This window comes from Hemibagrus wyckioides, linkage group LG25 (genome assembly GCF_019097595.1).
Source record: "Hemibagrus wyckioides isolate EC202008001 linkage group LG25, SWU_Hwy_1.0, whole genome shotgun sequence".
Classification (NCBI taxonomy): Eukaryota; Metazoa; Chordata; class Actinopteri; order Siluriformes; family Bagridae; genus Hemibagrus; species Hemibagrus wyckioides.
In genome coordinates, this window is record NC_080734.1 from 1,590,442 (window position 1) to 1,606,092 (window position 15,651).

The window sequence follows — 15,651 nt, forward strand, 5'->3', positions numbered from 1 at the left end:
TATTAGAGCTGGACCTGACCTCTAAGTATCAGCAAAAACTCAAATCCAACCTGAGGGAAAAATGTAAAAGAATTAATGAAGGAATCTCACAGCATGGAATCTCCACACTTCTGAATGAGATCTACACAGAGCTCTATATCACAGAGGGTTGGAGTGAAGATGTCAATAAAGAACATGAGGTGAGACAGATTGAGACAGTGTCCAGGAGACCAGCAACACAGGAGACAACCATCAACAGTAATGATCTCTTTAAGTACAAGTCCATCAGAACTGTCCTGACTAAAGGAGTTGCTGGAATTGGAAAAACAGTCTCTGTGCAAAAGTTCATTCTGGACTGGACTGAAGGAAAAGAAAATCAGGACATCACCTTCATGTTTCCACTTCCCTTTAGAGAGCTGAATCTGATGAAGAGGAAAAATATCAGTCTGATGGATCTTCTTCATCACTTTTTCCCAGAAATAAGAAAATTAAATTTAATAAACTGTGATGCCTACAAAGTCCTGTTCATCTTTGATGGTCTGGATGAGTGTCGACTTCCTCTAAATTTCCAGAAGAATGAGAGATTGTTTGATGTGACAGAGTCAGCCTCAGTGGATGTTCTGCTGACGAACCTCATCAAGGGGAATCTGCTTCCATCTGCTCTCCTCTGGATAACCTCTCGACCAGGAGCAGCCAATCAGATCCCTCCTGAGTGTGTAGACCAGCTAACAGAGATACGAGGCTTCAGTGATCCTCAGAAAGAGGAGTACTTCCGGAAGAAGATCAGTGATCAGAACCTGGCCAATAAAATCATCACACATGTGAAGTCTTCAAGAAGTCTCTACATAATGTGCCACATCCCAGTCTTCTGCTGGATCTCAGCCACTGTTCTAGAGAGAATGTTGGGTGAAGCAGAGAGTGGAGAGATCCCCAAGACTCTGACTCAAATGTATACACACTTCCTGATCTTTCAGATCAAACACAAGGACGAAAAGTACCAGCTGATATGTGACCCTGATCCTCAGAAGATCAGTGAGAGTATTCTGGCGCTGGGAAAACTGGCTTTCCATCAGCTGGAGAAAGGAAACCTGATCTTCTATGAGGAAGACCTGAGAGAGTGTGGCATTGATGTCAGAGACGTGTCAGTGTACTCAGGAGTGTGTACCCAGATCTTCAGAGAGGAGTTTGGGCTTCACCTGGGGAAGGTCTTCAGCTTTGTACATCTGAGTGTTCAGGAGTTTCTGGCTGCTTTATACGCATTTCTCCGCTTTATCAGCAGAAATGTAACAGAAGAACAAACCACTGGTCTGTCTGATCTTTTCAACAAGTCAAACATGTCTGATTTCCTGAAGTGTACAGTGGACAAGGCCTTACAGAGTGAGAATGGACATCTGGACCTGTTCCTCCGCTTCCTTCTGGGTCTCTCACTGGAGTCCAATCAGACTCTCTTAAAAGGCTTAATGCTACAGACAGGAAGTAGCTCTCACAGCAAACAAGAAACAGTTGAGTACATAAAGGAGAAGATAAAGAAGAATCCATCTCCAGAGAAATCCATCAATCTGTTCCACTGTCTGAATGAACTGAATGATCGTTCTCTAGTGCAGGAAGTACAAAGGTATGTGAACAAAAAAGGTTATGGTCGTCTCAGTAGAACCAGACTCTCTCCTGCTCAGTGGTCAGCTCTGGTGTTTGTGTTACTGAACTCAGACAAGGAGCTGGATGAGTTTAATTTGAGGAAATATGATCCATCAGATGAATGTCTTCTGAGATTGCTGCCAGTGGTCAAAGCCTCCAGAAAAGCTGAGTGAGTATTTTTATTTATGAACATTTTACTGCATGGTTTGCTGTCTTAAGTCAAGATTCAAGAAGCTTTTATTGTCATTTCAACCACATATAGCTGGCGCAGTACAGAGTGAAATGAAACAACGTTTCTCCAGGACCTGGTGCTACATAAACATACAACAACAAAGAGTTCAACACAAAACAACAAACAACACCACAGAGCTAGGACAGAAGTTTGTCTCAGTCACGTAAAGTGCACAGTGTGCAGCTAGGTGCAAACAGAGCATAGACAAGACAGTGCAAAAGACAATAAATACAATAAAGACAACACAAAAGAACACAGGACACTTAGCGCCGAAAAGAAATAAAAGAACGTGTACTGGAATGTAAGTGAAATAAAATAGATAAAGTGAAATGATGTAAAAAATAAAAAAAAAGTATTGTGCAAAAATATTGTGCAAAAATACACAGCAGCGGTTGAGGTAGTGCAAATAGAATAAACATAAATATAACTATAGCAGCGGATGACAGGTAGAGGTAGTGCAGTAAGTAATGAACAGTATAAATTATGTGTGTGTGTGTGTGTGTCCACACAGTCAGGAGAGAGTGTGTGTATCTGTATGAGAGAGACAGAGAGTTAATATACAGTTCAGTCCTGAGTGAGAGTGTGTGTGTGTGTGTGAGAGAGTGTAGAACAGTTCAGTCCTGAGTGAGAGTGTGTGTGTGTGTGAGAGTGTAGAACAGTTCAGTCCCGGGTGTTGAGGAGCCTGATGGCTTGAGGAAAGAAACTGTTACACAGTCTGGTTGTGAGGCCCGAATGCTCCGGTACCTCTTTCCAGATGGCAGGAGAAGAATGTGTGTGAGGGGTGTGTAAGAGAGTGTGTGAGGGGTGTGTGGGGTGTGTAAGAGTGGGGTCAGCCACAATGCTGTTGGCTTTGCGGAGGCAGCGTGTGGTGTAAATGTCTGTGATAGAGGGGAGAGAGACTCCGATGATCTTCTCAGCTGTCCTCACTATCCGCTGAAGGGTCTTGCAATCCGAGACGGTGCAGTTCCCAAACCAGGCAGTGATGCAGCTGCTCAGGACGCTCTCCATGGTCCCTCTGTAGAACACAGTCAGGATGGGGGAAGGGAGATGGGCTTTCCTCAGCCTCCTCAGGAAGTAGAGGCGCTGCTGGGCTTTCTTGGTGATGGAGCTGGTGTTGAGTGACCAGGTGAAGTTCTCCGCCAGATGGACACGAAGGAATTTGATGCTCTTGACAATCTCCACAGAGGAGCCATCGATGGACAGCGGAGAATGGTCACACTGTGCTCTCCTGAAGTCAACAACCATCTCTTTGGTCTTGTCGACGTTCAGGGAGAGGTTGTTGGCTCTGCACCAGGCTGTTAGATGTTGCACTTCCTCTCTGTATGCTGACTCGTCGTTCTTGCTTATGAGACCCACCACGGTCGTGTCATCAGCGAACTTGACGATGTGGTTGGAGCTGTGCATTGCTGCACAGTCGTGAGTCAGCAGAGTGAACAGCAATGGACTGAGCACACAGCCCTGAGGCGCTCCAGTGCTCAGTGTGGTGGTGCTGGAGATACTGTTCCCGATCCGGACTGACTGAGGTCTCCCAGTCAGGAAATCCAGGATCCAGTTGCAGAGAGAGGTGTTAAGGCCCAGGAGACTCAGCTTCTTAATCAGCTGCTGAGGGATGATTGTGTTGAATGCTGAACTGAAATCTATGTACATCATTCGAACGTAGGAGTCCTTACAGTCCAGGTGTGCGAGGGCCAGATGGAGGGTTGTGGTGATGGCGTCTTCCGTGGAACGGTTAGGACGATACGCAAACTGCAAGGGGTCCAGCGAGGGTGGTAGCTGTGACTTGATGTGCCTCATGACGAGCCTCTCGAAGCATTTCATCACGATTGGTGTGAGTGCAACGGGACGGTAGTCATTGAGGCAAGAAACCGTGGACTTCTTTGGCACAGGGACGATGGTCATTGTCTTGAGGCACGTAGGGATGATGGAGCTGCTCAGCGAGATGTTGAAGATGTCAGTGAAGACATCTGCTAGCTGCTCTGCACACTCCCTGAGAACTCTGCCAGGAATGTTGTCTGGTCCAGCAGACTTCCGTGGGTTAACTCTGCATAGAGTTCTCTTCACGTCAGCCATGGTGAGACAGAGCACTGGGTCATTAGGAGGAGGGATGGTCTTCCTCGCTGTTGTGTTGTTCTGTGCTTCAAACCGAGCGTAGAAGTCGTTCAGCGCATCTGGAAGGGAGGCATCACTGTCACAGGAAGGTGAAGTTGTCCTGTAGTTTGTGATCACCTGAATGCCCTGCCACATGCGCCGGGAGTCTATGTGAAAACAAAGACGCAGCAGTCTCTGAACTCATGCCGTGTAGTTTGCTGGAGTCGGATGTAGTCCAGTTTATTATCCAGTGAGCAGACGTTGGACAAGATGATGGAAGGGAGTGCCGGCCGGCTAGGGTTGGTTGTTAGCCTAGCACGGACACCCGCCCGTTTACCGCGCTTCCGCTTCCTCGAACAACGCTTGCGACGTCCTCTCTCCCGGCCACCGGCATCAGGCGACGCCGAGGACTGAAGGCCTGGACTTCGCAGCAAGCCGAGTTCTCGAAGTTTGCAGAGTAGTTCATCATGCAAGTTAGTAACTGCATGATTTCTGTACCGTAATATCGTCTGGCGGTCGTATACATGAACACCACTGTCTTTGGCATCCATGCACTTTAAATTTAGCGCTAAAACAAAAAGAAAGCACCATTTTGGTTCCGGAGTGGCCGCTGCGTGCTACTGCCGCGCCGCCATCTTGGAAGATCGACTAAAACACTGAACTGCACTTTTTGGATTAATATTAGTTTATTATGGAAAAATTAGTCTAAATTAAATCAATACATTTGGAATATTCAAATTCTGTTTGTCACATATGAAATCATACACAGTACGACGTAGTGAAATGTTTATTACAACTGTCCTACATTTGAAGAAGAGTATAAAGTAAAGTGTGTTGACAAGAAGCTTGTCTGCCAGAGAAGTGTCCGCATTCACCAATCTGGAAGATGGTGTTTTGTAGTCCGTCATAGTTCTGCCACAGACTCCTAGAGCCACTCTGAAATTGTGACTCTAGTTTCTGTGCATAGCGCTGCTTCACCTCCTTCACCACTCTGCGCACGCTGTAGGATGCAGCCTTATACTCGTCCATGTTTCCGCTGGTGAGCCCCGTGTTGTACGCAACGGAGTGGGATCTCAGAGCATCGCGGACCGATTTATCCACCCACGGCTTCTGATTAGGAAACGTTCTGATGATAGTCTTGTGAACTGTGTCATCTGCTAGTTTTCCGATGAATCCTACAACCGCTTCTGTAAACATGCTGATGTCATCAGAGCTGCGCCGAAACATGTCCCAGTCTGCGTCATCCAGAGCGTCCTGCAGAGCGGCCACCGATTGGTCCGTCCAGCATGAGACCTCCCTCCGAGCTGGAACTTCCTGCTTGAGCCTTTGTTTATATTTTGGCATGAGGAAGATGCCGGCATGGTCAGAGTTCCCAAATGGTGGACGAGATTGTGCCTTGTAGCCATCTCTGAACTGTGTGTAGCAGTTCACACACTGTGTGTGAACTGTGTGTAGCCTTTCACCCCTGGTGGGGCAGCTGATGTGCTGATAAAAGTATTATATAACTAATAAATAATAATAATAATAATAATAATAAATATAAGTATTATATAACTAGTAAATATAATATAAATATTATATAACTAATACAAGTAAATGTGGCAATAAACATATATAATAAAATAATATGATAAGAGTGTGAAACAAAATAACTAACATTTGTGTTGAGAGAATTTATTTGTGAATATTGAATATTAGGTTTTCCAGTGTAAGTGAACAGCCTTGCCTTTGTTTCCTTTAGAAACATTCAATAGAAACAGGACAATAAACACTAACAGCTCCATGAGGACAGAATAACATCAGACAATCTGGATTACTGACCTCACTGTAAAATACAAATAATAGTGGCATCTTACATTTCCATTTATTTATTTTCTGTAATTGTATCACTGTTATAATATTACATGTTGATAATTATTGAACTTTTTATCAACTTTAATAAAATGCAGTATATCTGCAGTGTTGGTTGTATAAAGGTGAAGACAGATCAGAGTGTACTGTTTGTAGGCTGCTCACGTGTGTGTCTGTGTGTGTGTGTGTGTGTGTGTGTATTATCATAAGCTAATGGTCTTATAATAAATTGTATAAATTGGGAGATTGTGGAGATCAGAAAGACATCACTGCTCCTGTAAATGTCCTGATGTGGCATCCTGTCCTCTGATTTCTGTGTGAGAGAAACACTCACATTTCTGTTACATGGTAAAGAATGTGTTATGGCTGTGTGTGTGTGTAAAGATAAAGAGTGTGTTATGGCTGTGTGTGTGTGTAAAGATAAAGAGTGTGTTTGAGATCAGTGTTCTGATGTTTCATCATTTCTCTTCTAGTCTGAGTAACTGTAACCTGAGAGAGGAAAGCTGTAGAGCTCTGTCCTCAGTTCTCAGCTCAAACTCCTCCAGACTGAGAGAACTGGACCTGAGTGACAATAAACTGCAGGATTCAGGAGTGAAGCTGCTCTCTGATGGACTGAAGAATCCACACTGTACACTGGAGATACTGAGGTAAGATCATCACACACACACACACACACATTTTTGCAGATTAGTTGATTTAATTATGTGCATTGAGATAACAAACAAACGTAACTGAAAAGCAAACCAAAAGTGTGTGTTGTGTACATTTAGTGGTCATGTAGCAGTAACTGAGCTTCAATAATTTTAATTAGATCACTTGTAAACGATATTTAAATGAGGTTGTATTTTGTGCTAATTTTCTTTGATATTGGTTACAGGGATCAGAGATCTCTAAGAGATTCATTTAAGATTAAATCTGAAACCCACATGCAGAATTGTACATCAGTTGTAACACCAGATAAATGCAGTGATATTTTCAACAAGAAACAGATTGTACTTTATAGTGTGTTTAAGTACACAGCAGGACTGCTTATTGTGTGAATGCTCTCTTTCACTCTGTTAGCTAGGCATTTAGGATTTTTTAATCACTGTGTGAGACAACCACTGGCCTCCTGGTGTTTAAAACATCCCAGATCCACTCCAAACTAAGTAAATTCCAATCTTAAGCTAAGTAAATTCTGAGTAAAAAAATTTAAGATAAATTAGAAATCTTAGCTAATTCCTAGAAGCTTTGAGAATTCAATCCCAAACTCTTTTAGTGGCCTTATTTACATAACAAATCCAGTAGATAAGCTTTTATCATTTATCAAAGAGTCTAGACCAATCTCTTCCTCAGGGTTCAACCACCTCCTCAGGTCCAGCCTCCTCCTCAGGTTTAACCTCTTCCTCAGGGTTTAACCCAGGGGCATCGCTAGGGCTAATCATTCAAGGCTCGAGCCCCAAATGATTTTCATCTAGCCCAGAATGTTTTACCCCGAATTTTATCCAGGAGTTTAGGGGAAATGTGATAGAAATTAAGTATTGTTTAAGTTGAGCACTGTCGCCATTTACATTATGCAATTTTGACTGAAATCTCTCTCTGTGCACACCCACCCACACACACCCACCAACACACCCACACACTCACACACAATGTGTGTTAGACTTGAAGCGACGCTGTGCAGAATGTCAAAATATTACAAGAGTGTGCGCTCAAATGCTCTAGAACTACTCTCACGGTACTTTGATGTCATACACCTATTGGTCTGCACAGCCCTGCTTTAAGTCACACACACCTTTCAGTATCTCACAAAAGTGAGTACACCCCTTACATTTTTGTAAATATTTTTTCATGTGACAACACTGAAGAAATGACACTCTGATACAATGTAAAGTAGTGAGTGTACAGCCTGTATAACAGTGTAAATTTGCTGTCCCATCAAAATAACTCAATACACAGCCATTAATGTCTAAACCATTTGCAACAAAAGTGACCAAATTGGGCCCAATTAGCCATTTACCCTCCCTGGTGTCATGTGACTTGTTATTGTTACAAGGTCTGGGGAGCAGGTCTGTTAAATTTGGTGTTATTGCTCTCAGGCTCTCTTATACTGGTCACTGGAAGTTCAACATGGCACCTCATGGCAAAGAACTCTCTGCGGAACTGTAAAAAAGAATTGTTGCTCTACATAAAGATGGCCTATGCTATAAGAAGATTGCCAAGCCCCAGAAACTGAGCTGCAGCACGGTGGGCAAGACCTTACAGCGGTTTTACAGGCCATGGTCCACCAAAGAAGTTGAGTGCACGTGCTCAGCATCATATCTGGAGGTTGTCTTTGAGAAATAGACGTATGAGTGCTGCCAGCATTGCTGCAGAAGTTGAAGGGGTGGGGGGTCAGCCGGTCAGTGCTCAGACCATACGCCACACACTACATCAAATTGGTCTGCATGACTGTCATCCCAGAAGGAAGCCTCTACTAAAGATGATGCACAAGAAAGGCCGCATACAGTTTGCTGAAGACAAGCAGACTAAGGACATGAATTACTGGAACCATGTCCTGTGGTCTGATGACACCAAGATAAACTTATTTGGTTCAGATGGTGTCAAGCGTGTGTGGCGGCAACCAGGTGAGGAGTACAAAGACAAGTGTGTCTTGCCTACAGTGAAGCATGTTGGTGGGAGTGTCATGGTCTGGGCCTGCATGAGTGCTGCCGGCACTGGGGAGCTACAGTTCATTAAGGGAACCATGAATGCCAACATGTACTGTGACATACTGAAGCAGAGCATGATCCCCTCCCTTCGGAGACTGGGCCGCAGGGCAGTATTCCAATATGATGACCCCAAACACACCTCCAAGATGACTACTGCCTTGGTGATGGACTGGCCAAGCATGTCTCCAGACCTAAACCCTATTGAGCATCTGTGGGGCATCCTCAAATGGAAGGTGGGGGAGAGCGCAAGGTCTCTAACATCCACCAGCTCTGTGATGTCATCATGGAGGAGTGGAAGAGGACTCCAGTGGCAACCTGTGAAGCTCTGGTGAACTCCATGCCCAAGAGGGTTAAGGCAGTGCTGGAAAATAATGGTGGCCACACAAAATATTGACACTTTGGGCCCAATTTGTACATTTCCACTTAGGGGTGGAGTCACTTTTGTTGCCAACAGTTTAGACATTAATGGCTGTGTGTTAAGTTATTTTGTGGGGACAGTAAATTTACACTGTTATACAGGCTGGACACTCACTACTGTACATTGGAGCAGAGGGGCATTACTTCAGTGTTGTCACATGAAAAGATGTAATAAAATATTTAAAAAATTGTCAGGGGTGTACTCTCTGATACTGTATATACAGAAACAGCCTTTATTTGTCACATATACATTACAGCACAGTGAAATTCTTTCTTCGCATATCCCATGCTTGGAGGTTGGGGTCAGAGCGCAGGGTCAGCCATGATACGGCACCCCTGGAGCAAAGAGGGTTAAGGGCCTTGCTCAAGGGCCCAACAGTGGCAACTTGGCGGTGCTGGGGCTTGAACCCCTGATCTTCCGGTCAACGACCCAGAGCCTTAACCACTTGAACCACCACTGCCCTCACACACTACACTCACACACCACGTGACTTAAATATATATATTACAGCTCTTGAACTTTTTGGCAGAACATGAAGAAAGGGACTATTAAGCTTTTTCAAAACCATCCCAACAAAACACACACTCAGGTACAAATAATGTATTTTATAAACCATAAGCATTAAATTTTATAAATATTATAAAATATTTATAAATATTAAATTTAATAAAATTAAATTTTACCCTGTGGTCCTGTTCATTGATTGGTCACAATTTGTTGGTCAAACAAGACCAAAACCGAAAACCATAACAGTTTAACACAACCATTATTTCAATATGAAATGTTCTTTTTTTTTTTTTTTTAATGGAACCAGCACTGTTTTGTTCTATTATTCTCATTTCAACAAGTTGAATATTAAATGTTAATATTTAGATAATAGCCTAACTTTTAATTTTTAATGTTAACACAGTTGATAAAAGTAGGGTAACAAATGAATGTTGTGTCAAAAAGGAGGCCCACTGTCTTATGATGATGATTAAACCCCTGACATATAGGATCAATAAACACAATAAATACCAGTATGGTAAATGATCGTTTTGCTCAAGTCAAGTCTCGAAGGTACTGTGTGATAATTCCACCCTCAGAGAAATAGGATAGAAAAGTCACCAAGAGCATGAAGTAGACAAGATATAAGGAGCAAGGCAGAGAAGAGAATGAGAGATGAGAGAACAATAAGAGAAGAGAAGAGAGGCTGAAAAAAAAAAAGAAACAAAGAATAATACATACAGTAGTGCCAACATAAATGAGGAATGAAATAAGAGGTGCAGTATAATATAGATTATTGTAAAATAATAATAATAAAAAAGGATCTACACAGCTCCTTTTTTGGTAGCAAGGCTTTGAAATGATTGGAGGAGTCAGAAAAAAGATGGGACTGAATGATATTTTATAAATTTGCATACTATTTGTGTTAATTTATTTTTATTATTAAACAATATTACATAAAAATGCTCTTACAAAATGTGTTATTCTTGCTTACCCCCTCTCCCTAATTAGCCCCTGATGTTTCGGGCTCAGCCCCTGATGTTTTCAAATTCTAGAAATGCCCCTGGTTCAACCTCCTCCTCAGGTCCAACATTTTCCTCAGGTTCCTCCTCCTCCTCAGATCAAACCTTTTCCTCAGGGTCTGCTCAGGTCCAGTCTGCTGCTTTAAATCTAACAATCATCAGGAACTTAAGGAAGGACAACTCATAATCAGGAGAGATAGAAAGAGAAGAATGGGATGTATTTTTCTGGGTTCAAACATTTGGTTCAAACTGGTTTTAAATAATAAAGAGTGTCAGATAAAATAACTCATCACTCATTACAGAACATAAGAAATGTACAAAAAGTTCAAAACTAATATTAGGCAAAGATTAATATCATACTTATATTTTAATTTATTTGTATTTATCCCTAATATGCAAACCTGAGGTGACAGTAGCAAGAAAAAACTCCCTGAGATGGTTAGAGGAAGAAACCTTGAGAGGAATCAGATTCAAAAGGGAATAAATTATTATAAACAATAGTGTGATTATAAATTACTATAAACAGCAGAGATTGTTACTATGAATAATGTCCTTTCTTTAATCATGTACAGTCAATTGGAGTTGTGTAACCAGGAGCACCTGAGCAGCTTATCAATTAGTTCATTAGTTCATTACAGATGAACTTTCATGGAGTTCAGCAGAGCTTTACAGGTTGCCACTGGAGTCCTCTTCCACTCCTCCATGCTGAAACCTTCAATTGCTTAATGATGCAGATAGAGGATATGTAGAATGTGATTTTGTATATTAATTCAGAGGTTGTTGTCCTCAAAGTCCACATGGGGTTGGCATCTTCTCACTGAAGGTCTGTAATCTTCATGAAGCGGAATGTCCTGGAGGTGGTACAATCTCTAGATGCCTCAGGATGGGTAGAAAAGGAGAAACAAGTGGAGAGGAATTAGTGTAGCTACCGTTCATAATATTAGCAAGCACTAGATGATAATGTGCATTTAATCAGATGTACTGGAGCACAAGGTTATGGGATGAATTATGTGTATGCCTGGATAAAGTGAAGGGATGATAATATTGGAGTTATATGTTCATATTTTCTTGACCTGGTAAGAACTCTGGCGGCTGCATTCTGAACTAACTGTAGCTTGTTTATTGAGGATGCAGGACAAACACCTAGTAATTCATTACAGTAGTCCAGTCTGGAGGTCATGAATGCATGAACTAACTTCTCTGCATCAGATACAGATAAAATGTTCCTAAGCTTGGCAATATTTCTAAGATGGAAGAAGGCTGTTTTGGTAATACTGTAGCTATGATTTTTAAAGGACAAGTTTCTGTTTAAAATTACACCCAGGTCTTTCACTGTCCAGCTAGTAGTAATAGTACATCCTTCTAAATGCAAGCTGAATTGCGAGAGCTTCTGTGTACTGGTTTTTGGACCAGTAAGTAATATCTCTGTCCTATCTATTATGTAATATCTATGTCCTATCTATATTCTATTAGTAATAGAAAATTATCGGTCATCCAATCTTTAATATCTTTAACACACTCAGTTAATCTAGACAAATTAGATATTTCATCTGGTCCTAAAACTGATGCTTGAGGGATGCCGCAATTCACTGGCATTACACCAGACAATTCTCCATTTAAATCTCCATTTAAATACAAAATGGTATCAATCAGACTGGTAGGATCTAAACTACTTTAATGCCTGTCCCTGAATACCGGTGTAATTCTGTAAGTGATCTAGGAGAATGTCATGAGCTGTAGTGTCGAATGCAGCACTTCATTCAAAGTAAATCAAGTAAAACTAATATTGAGATGCAGCCTTGGTCCGAAGCTAAAAACAAGTAAATTGTGATTTTAACTAGTGCAGTTTCTGCAGAGGTGGGTAGAGTATCCAAAATGTGTACTCAAGTAAAAGTATAAGTACTTCTGGAAATATTTACTCAAGTAAAATGAAAAACTACTCACCTACTGCATTTAAACAAGCTAAAAGAGAACAAAAGAGAAGATGTGTGTGCAGAGTATGTGTGAGTTTGTGCATGAACTTGTTTGTGTGTTTGCGCTTCAGTTTGTGAATGTTTATTTGCTCATATGTTCTTTTTTAAACAATCAGTTTTACAGAATATTACTGTTGATCTTCAGCAGTAATTGGCTCTCAAGATATTTACAATGCAATCTTTTAGCTGTGAGCAGGTGTCACATCTGACTAAAAAGTCTCTCGCAGGCTGCAGATGCTGGGATGGCTGTGTTTAATTTTAGAGACAAATTATTGACTTGTGGAAAGGAGTGTAACAGATCCATACCTCCAGCTGATTAACATGAAAGTTACCTCTCCAGCTCTCCTGTCTTTGTGTGCCCTGTGTTTATGGATGCAAAGAAGTCTGCTGTAGCAGAGGGCATCACTTTCCATACTTACACTATATTGCCAAAAGTATTTGCTCACCCATCCAAATAATCAGAATCAGGTGTTCCAATCACTTCCATGGCCACAGGTGTATAAAATCAAGCACCTAGGCATGCAGACTGTTTTTACAAACATTTGTGAAAGAATGGGTCGCTCTCAGGAGCTCAGTGAATTCCAGCGTGGAACTGTGATAGGATGCCACCTGTGCAACAAATCCAGTCGTGAAATTTCCTCGCTCCTAAATATTCCACAGTCAACTGTCAGCTGTATTATAAGAACGTGGAAGTGTTTGGGAACGACAGCAACTCAGCCACGAAGTGGTAGGCCATGTAAACTGACGGAGCGGGGTCAGCGGATGCTGAGGCGCATAGTGCGAAGAGGTCGCCAACTTTCTGCAGAGTCAATCGCTACAGACCTCCAAACTTTGTGGCCTTCAGATTAGCTCAAGAACAGTGTGCAGAGAGCTTCATGGAATGGGTTTCCATGGCCGAGCAGCTGCATCCAAGACATACATCACCAAGTGCAATGCAAAGCGTCGGATGCAGTGGTGTAAAGCACGCCGCCACTGGACTCTAGAGCAGTGGAGACGCGTTCTCTGGAGTGACGAATCGCGCTTCTCCATCTGGCAATCTGATGGACGAGTCTGGGTTTGGCGGTTGCCAGGAGAACGGTACTTGTCTGACTGCATTGTGCCAAGTGTAAAGTTTGGTGGAGGGGGGATTATGGTGTGGGGTTGTTTTTCAGGAGCTGGGCTTGGCCCCTTAGTTCCAGTGAAAGGAACTCTGAATGCTTCAGCATACCAAGACATTTTGGACAATTCCATGCTCCCAACTTTGTGGGAACAGTTTGGAGCTGGCCCCTTCATCTTCCAACATGACTGTGCACCAGTGACCAAAGCAAGGTCCATAAAGACATGGATGACAGAGTCTGGTGTGGATGAACTTGACTGGCCTGCACAGAGTCCTGACCTCAACCCGATAGAACACCTTTGGGATGAATTAGAGCGGAGACTGAGAGCCAGGCCTTCTCGTCCAACATCAGTGTGTGACCTCACAAATGCGCTTCTGGAAGAATGGTCAAAAATTCCCATAAACACACTCCTAAACCTTGTGGACAGCCTTCCCAGAAGAGTCGAAGCTGTTATAGCTGCAAAGGGTGGACCGACGTCATATTGAACCCTATGGATTAGGAATGGGATGTCACTTAAGTTCATATGCGAGTCAAGGCAGGTGAGCGAATACTTTTGGCAATATAGTGTATCTCCAGTTGATTTTTTATGTAGTCTAGTCCTGTGTAGTCCAAGGTAGATTTACACACTTTACTTGCATAATCCTACAGTTTACAATATATTTCCTATATTTTTTTCACACTATTCACACTACCAGTCCAGACCTTATAACTTATTAAACTGTAACTCATCACTAATAAAACAAAAATGGAGACAAGAAGGTCTTATCTCAAGGTCAAATAAATAACATTTGAAGTGACACATTAATTGACAGATACATTGCCTGTTGTCAAGATGCTCTGGTCTGTTGTCCAGGCAGTTCTGAACTTTGGACGCAGTATAGCTACAGAAATAAGCTCTGGTTCCTTCATGACCTCTCCAAAAATGCTTCATTCAGCTGGTTTGGTTTATGTCAATAAGCTGTTGTAACATCATGTCTGGGGGCACTCCTATCAGATTGCCAGAGGGAACCCTCACCTAAGTTCCGCCAAGGAAAGAACAATTCTGGGTTTATTCAGGACATTTAAGTAACGTGCACGCTACAAGCAATGTGCATTCTACAAAACAACATGACATTTTGTTTCCTGTGAGACTTACCGAGCCATGCTTTACCCACTATTGTCTTGTTATTGTGGAAAATATTTTATCCAATGCAATAGCACTCTATTTAATACTGCTCTGTTAATACTACTAGATAATGCTATTATCTGACTCCAACTCCACATTAACCCGATAAGCTCAGTTGAGCAAGACTATAACTAAAGAAGCTAAACTGCACAGACTGGATGAATGCAGATACAAGGTTTTATTTGCAATCAGTGCTGGTTACAAGAATTGGGCTGCTCACTTATGAACATCCCAGCAACCTTTCAAATAACATCACAAAACATAGTCCTTTTATTCTTTTCTCTTAAATTCAACTTAAAATTTTATTTATCACATATGAAATCATACACAGTACGACATGTAGTGAAATGCTTTTAATGACTGCCCTACATTTTGAAAAAAGAAGAAGAGTGGACATAAAAAATATAGGGATATTGATAAAATATTTAGAGGAAAAACAGGAAGAATAAAATCTAATCTAGTAGAAATTAAAGACATGATAAATTATGAAAATCAAATAGTTATCGGATATGCATATGCTCACAGGAACTGGAGAAGGAAAGAACTGGCAGATAAACAAACATGGAGAAAGGCACCGAACTTTTACATGGACATTTTCATTTTTAACTTTTTCCAGACGGCAGATGGATGGATGGATGGATGGATGGATGGATGGATGGATAGATAGATAGATTCAAGAGTCTTTATTGTCTGTATAGCTGACGTAGTACAGAGTGAAATGAAACAACGTTTTTCCAGGACCTGGTGCTACATAAACATACAACATAAAGATCAAGTACGAAAAAAAAACAACACAGAGCTAGGACCTAGATTTTTGTCCTAGCCACATAAAGTGCAGAGTGTGCAGCTAGGTGTAAATAGTGCAAAGACCAGACAGTGCAAAAATAGTAGGTACAAAAGAAAAAGACTCACAAAAACAAGACACAAGTGCCAAAAGAAAAAGTAGTGAAATGTAAAAAATGAGATGGAATAAAAATGCAATGATGTACAGAGTAGCATCGGCTGAGGGAGTACA

At 41.8% G+C, this 15,651-nt stretch overlaps 1 protein-coding gene across 7 annotated transcripts in view; it reads left to right on the forward strand.

Annotated features, from left to right (window-relative positions):
* LOC131345738 (NACHT, LRR and PYD domains-containing protein 3-like) overlaps window positions 1-15,651 on the forward strand; it is a 92,359-nt gene that overhangs the window by 19,105 nt on the left and 57,603 nt on the right. For all 7 annotated transcript variants that reach the window (XM_058378783.1, XM_058378782.1, XM_058378779.1 and 4 more), the window contains 2 exons: window positions 7-1,783; window positions 6,259-6,432. In XM_058378783.1, the coding sequence (XP_058234766.1) occupies window positions 7-1,783; window positions 6,259-6,432 (1,951 nt within the window). The remainder of the gene's footprint in view (window positions 1-6; window positions 1,784-6,258; window positions 6,433-15,651) is intronic.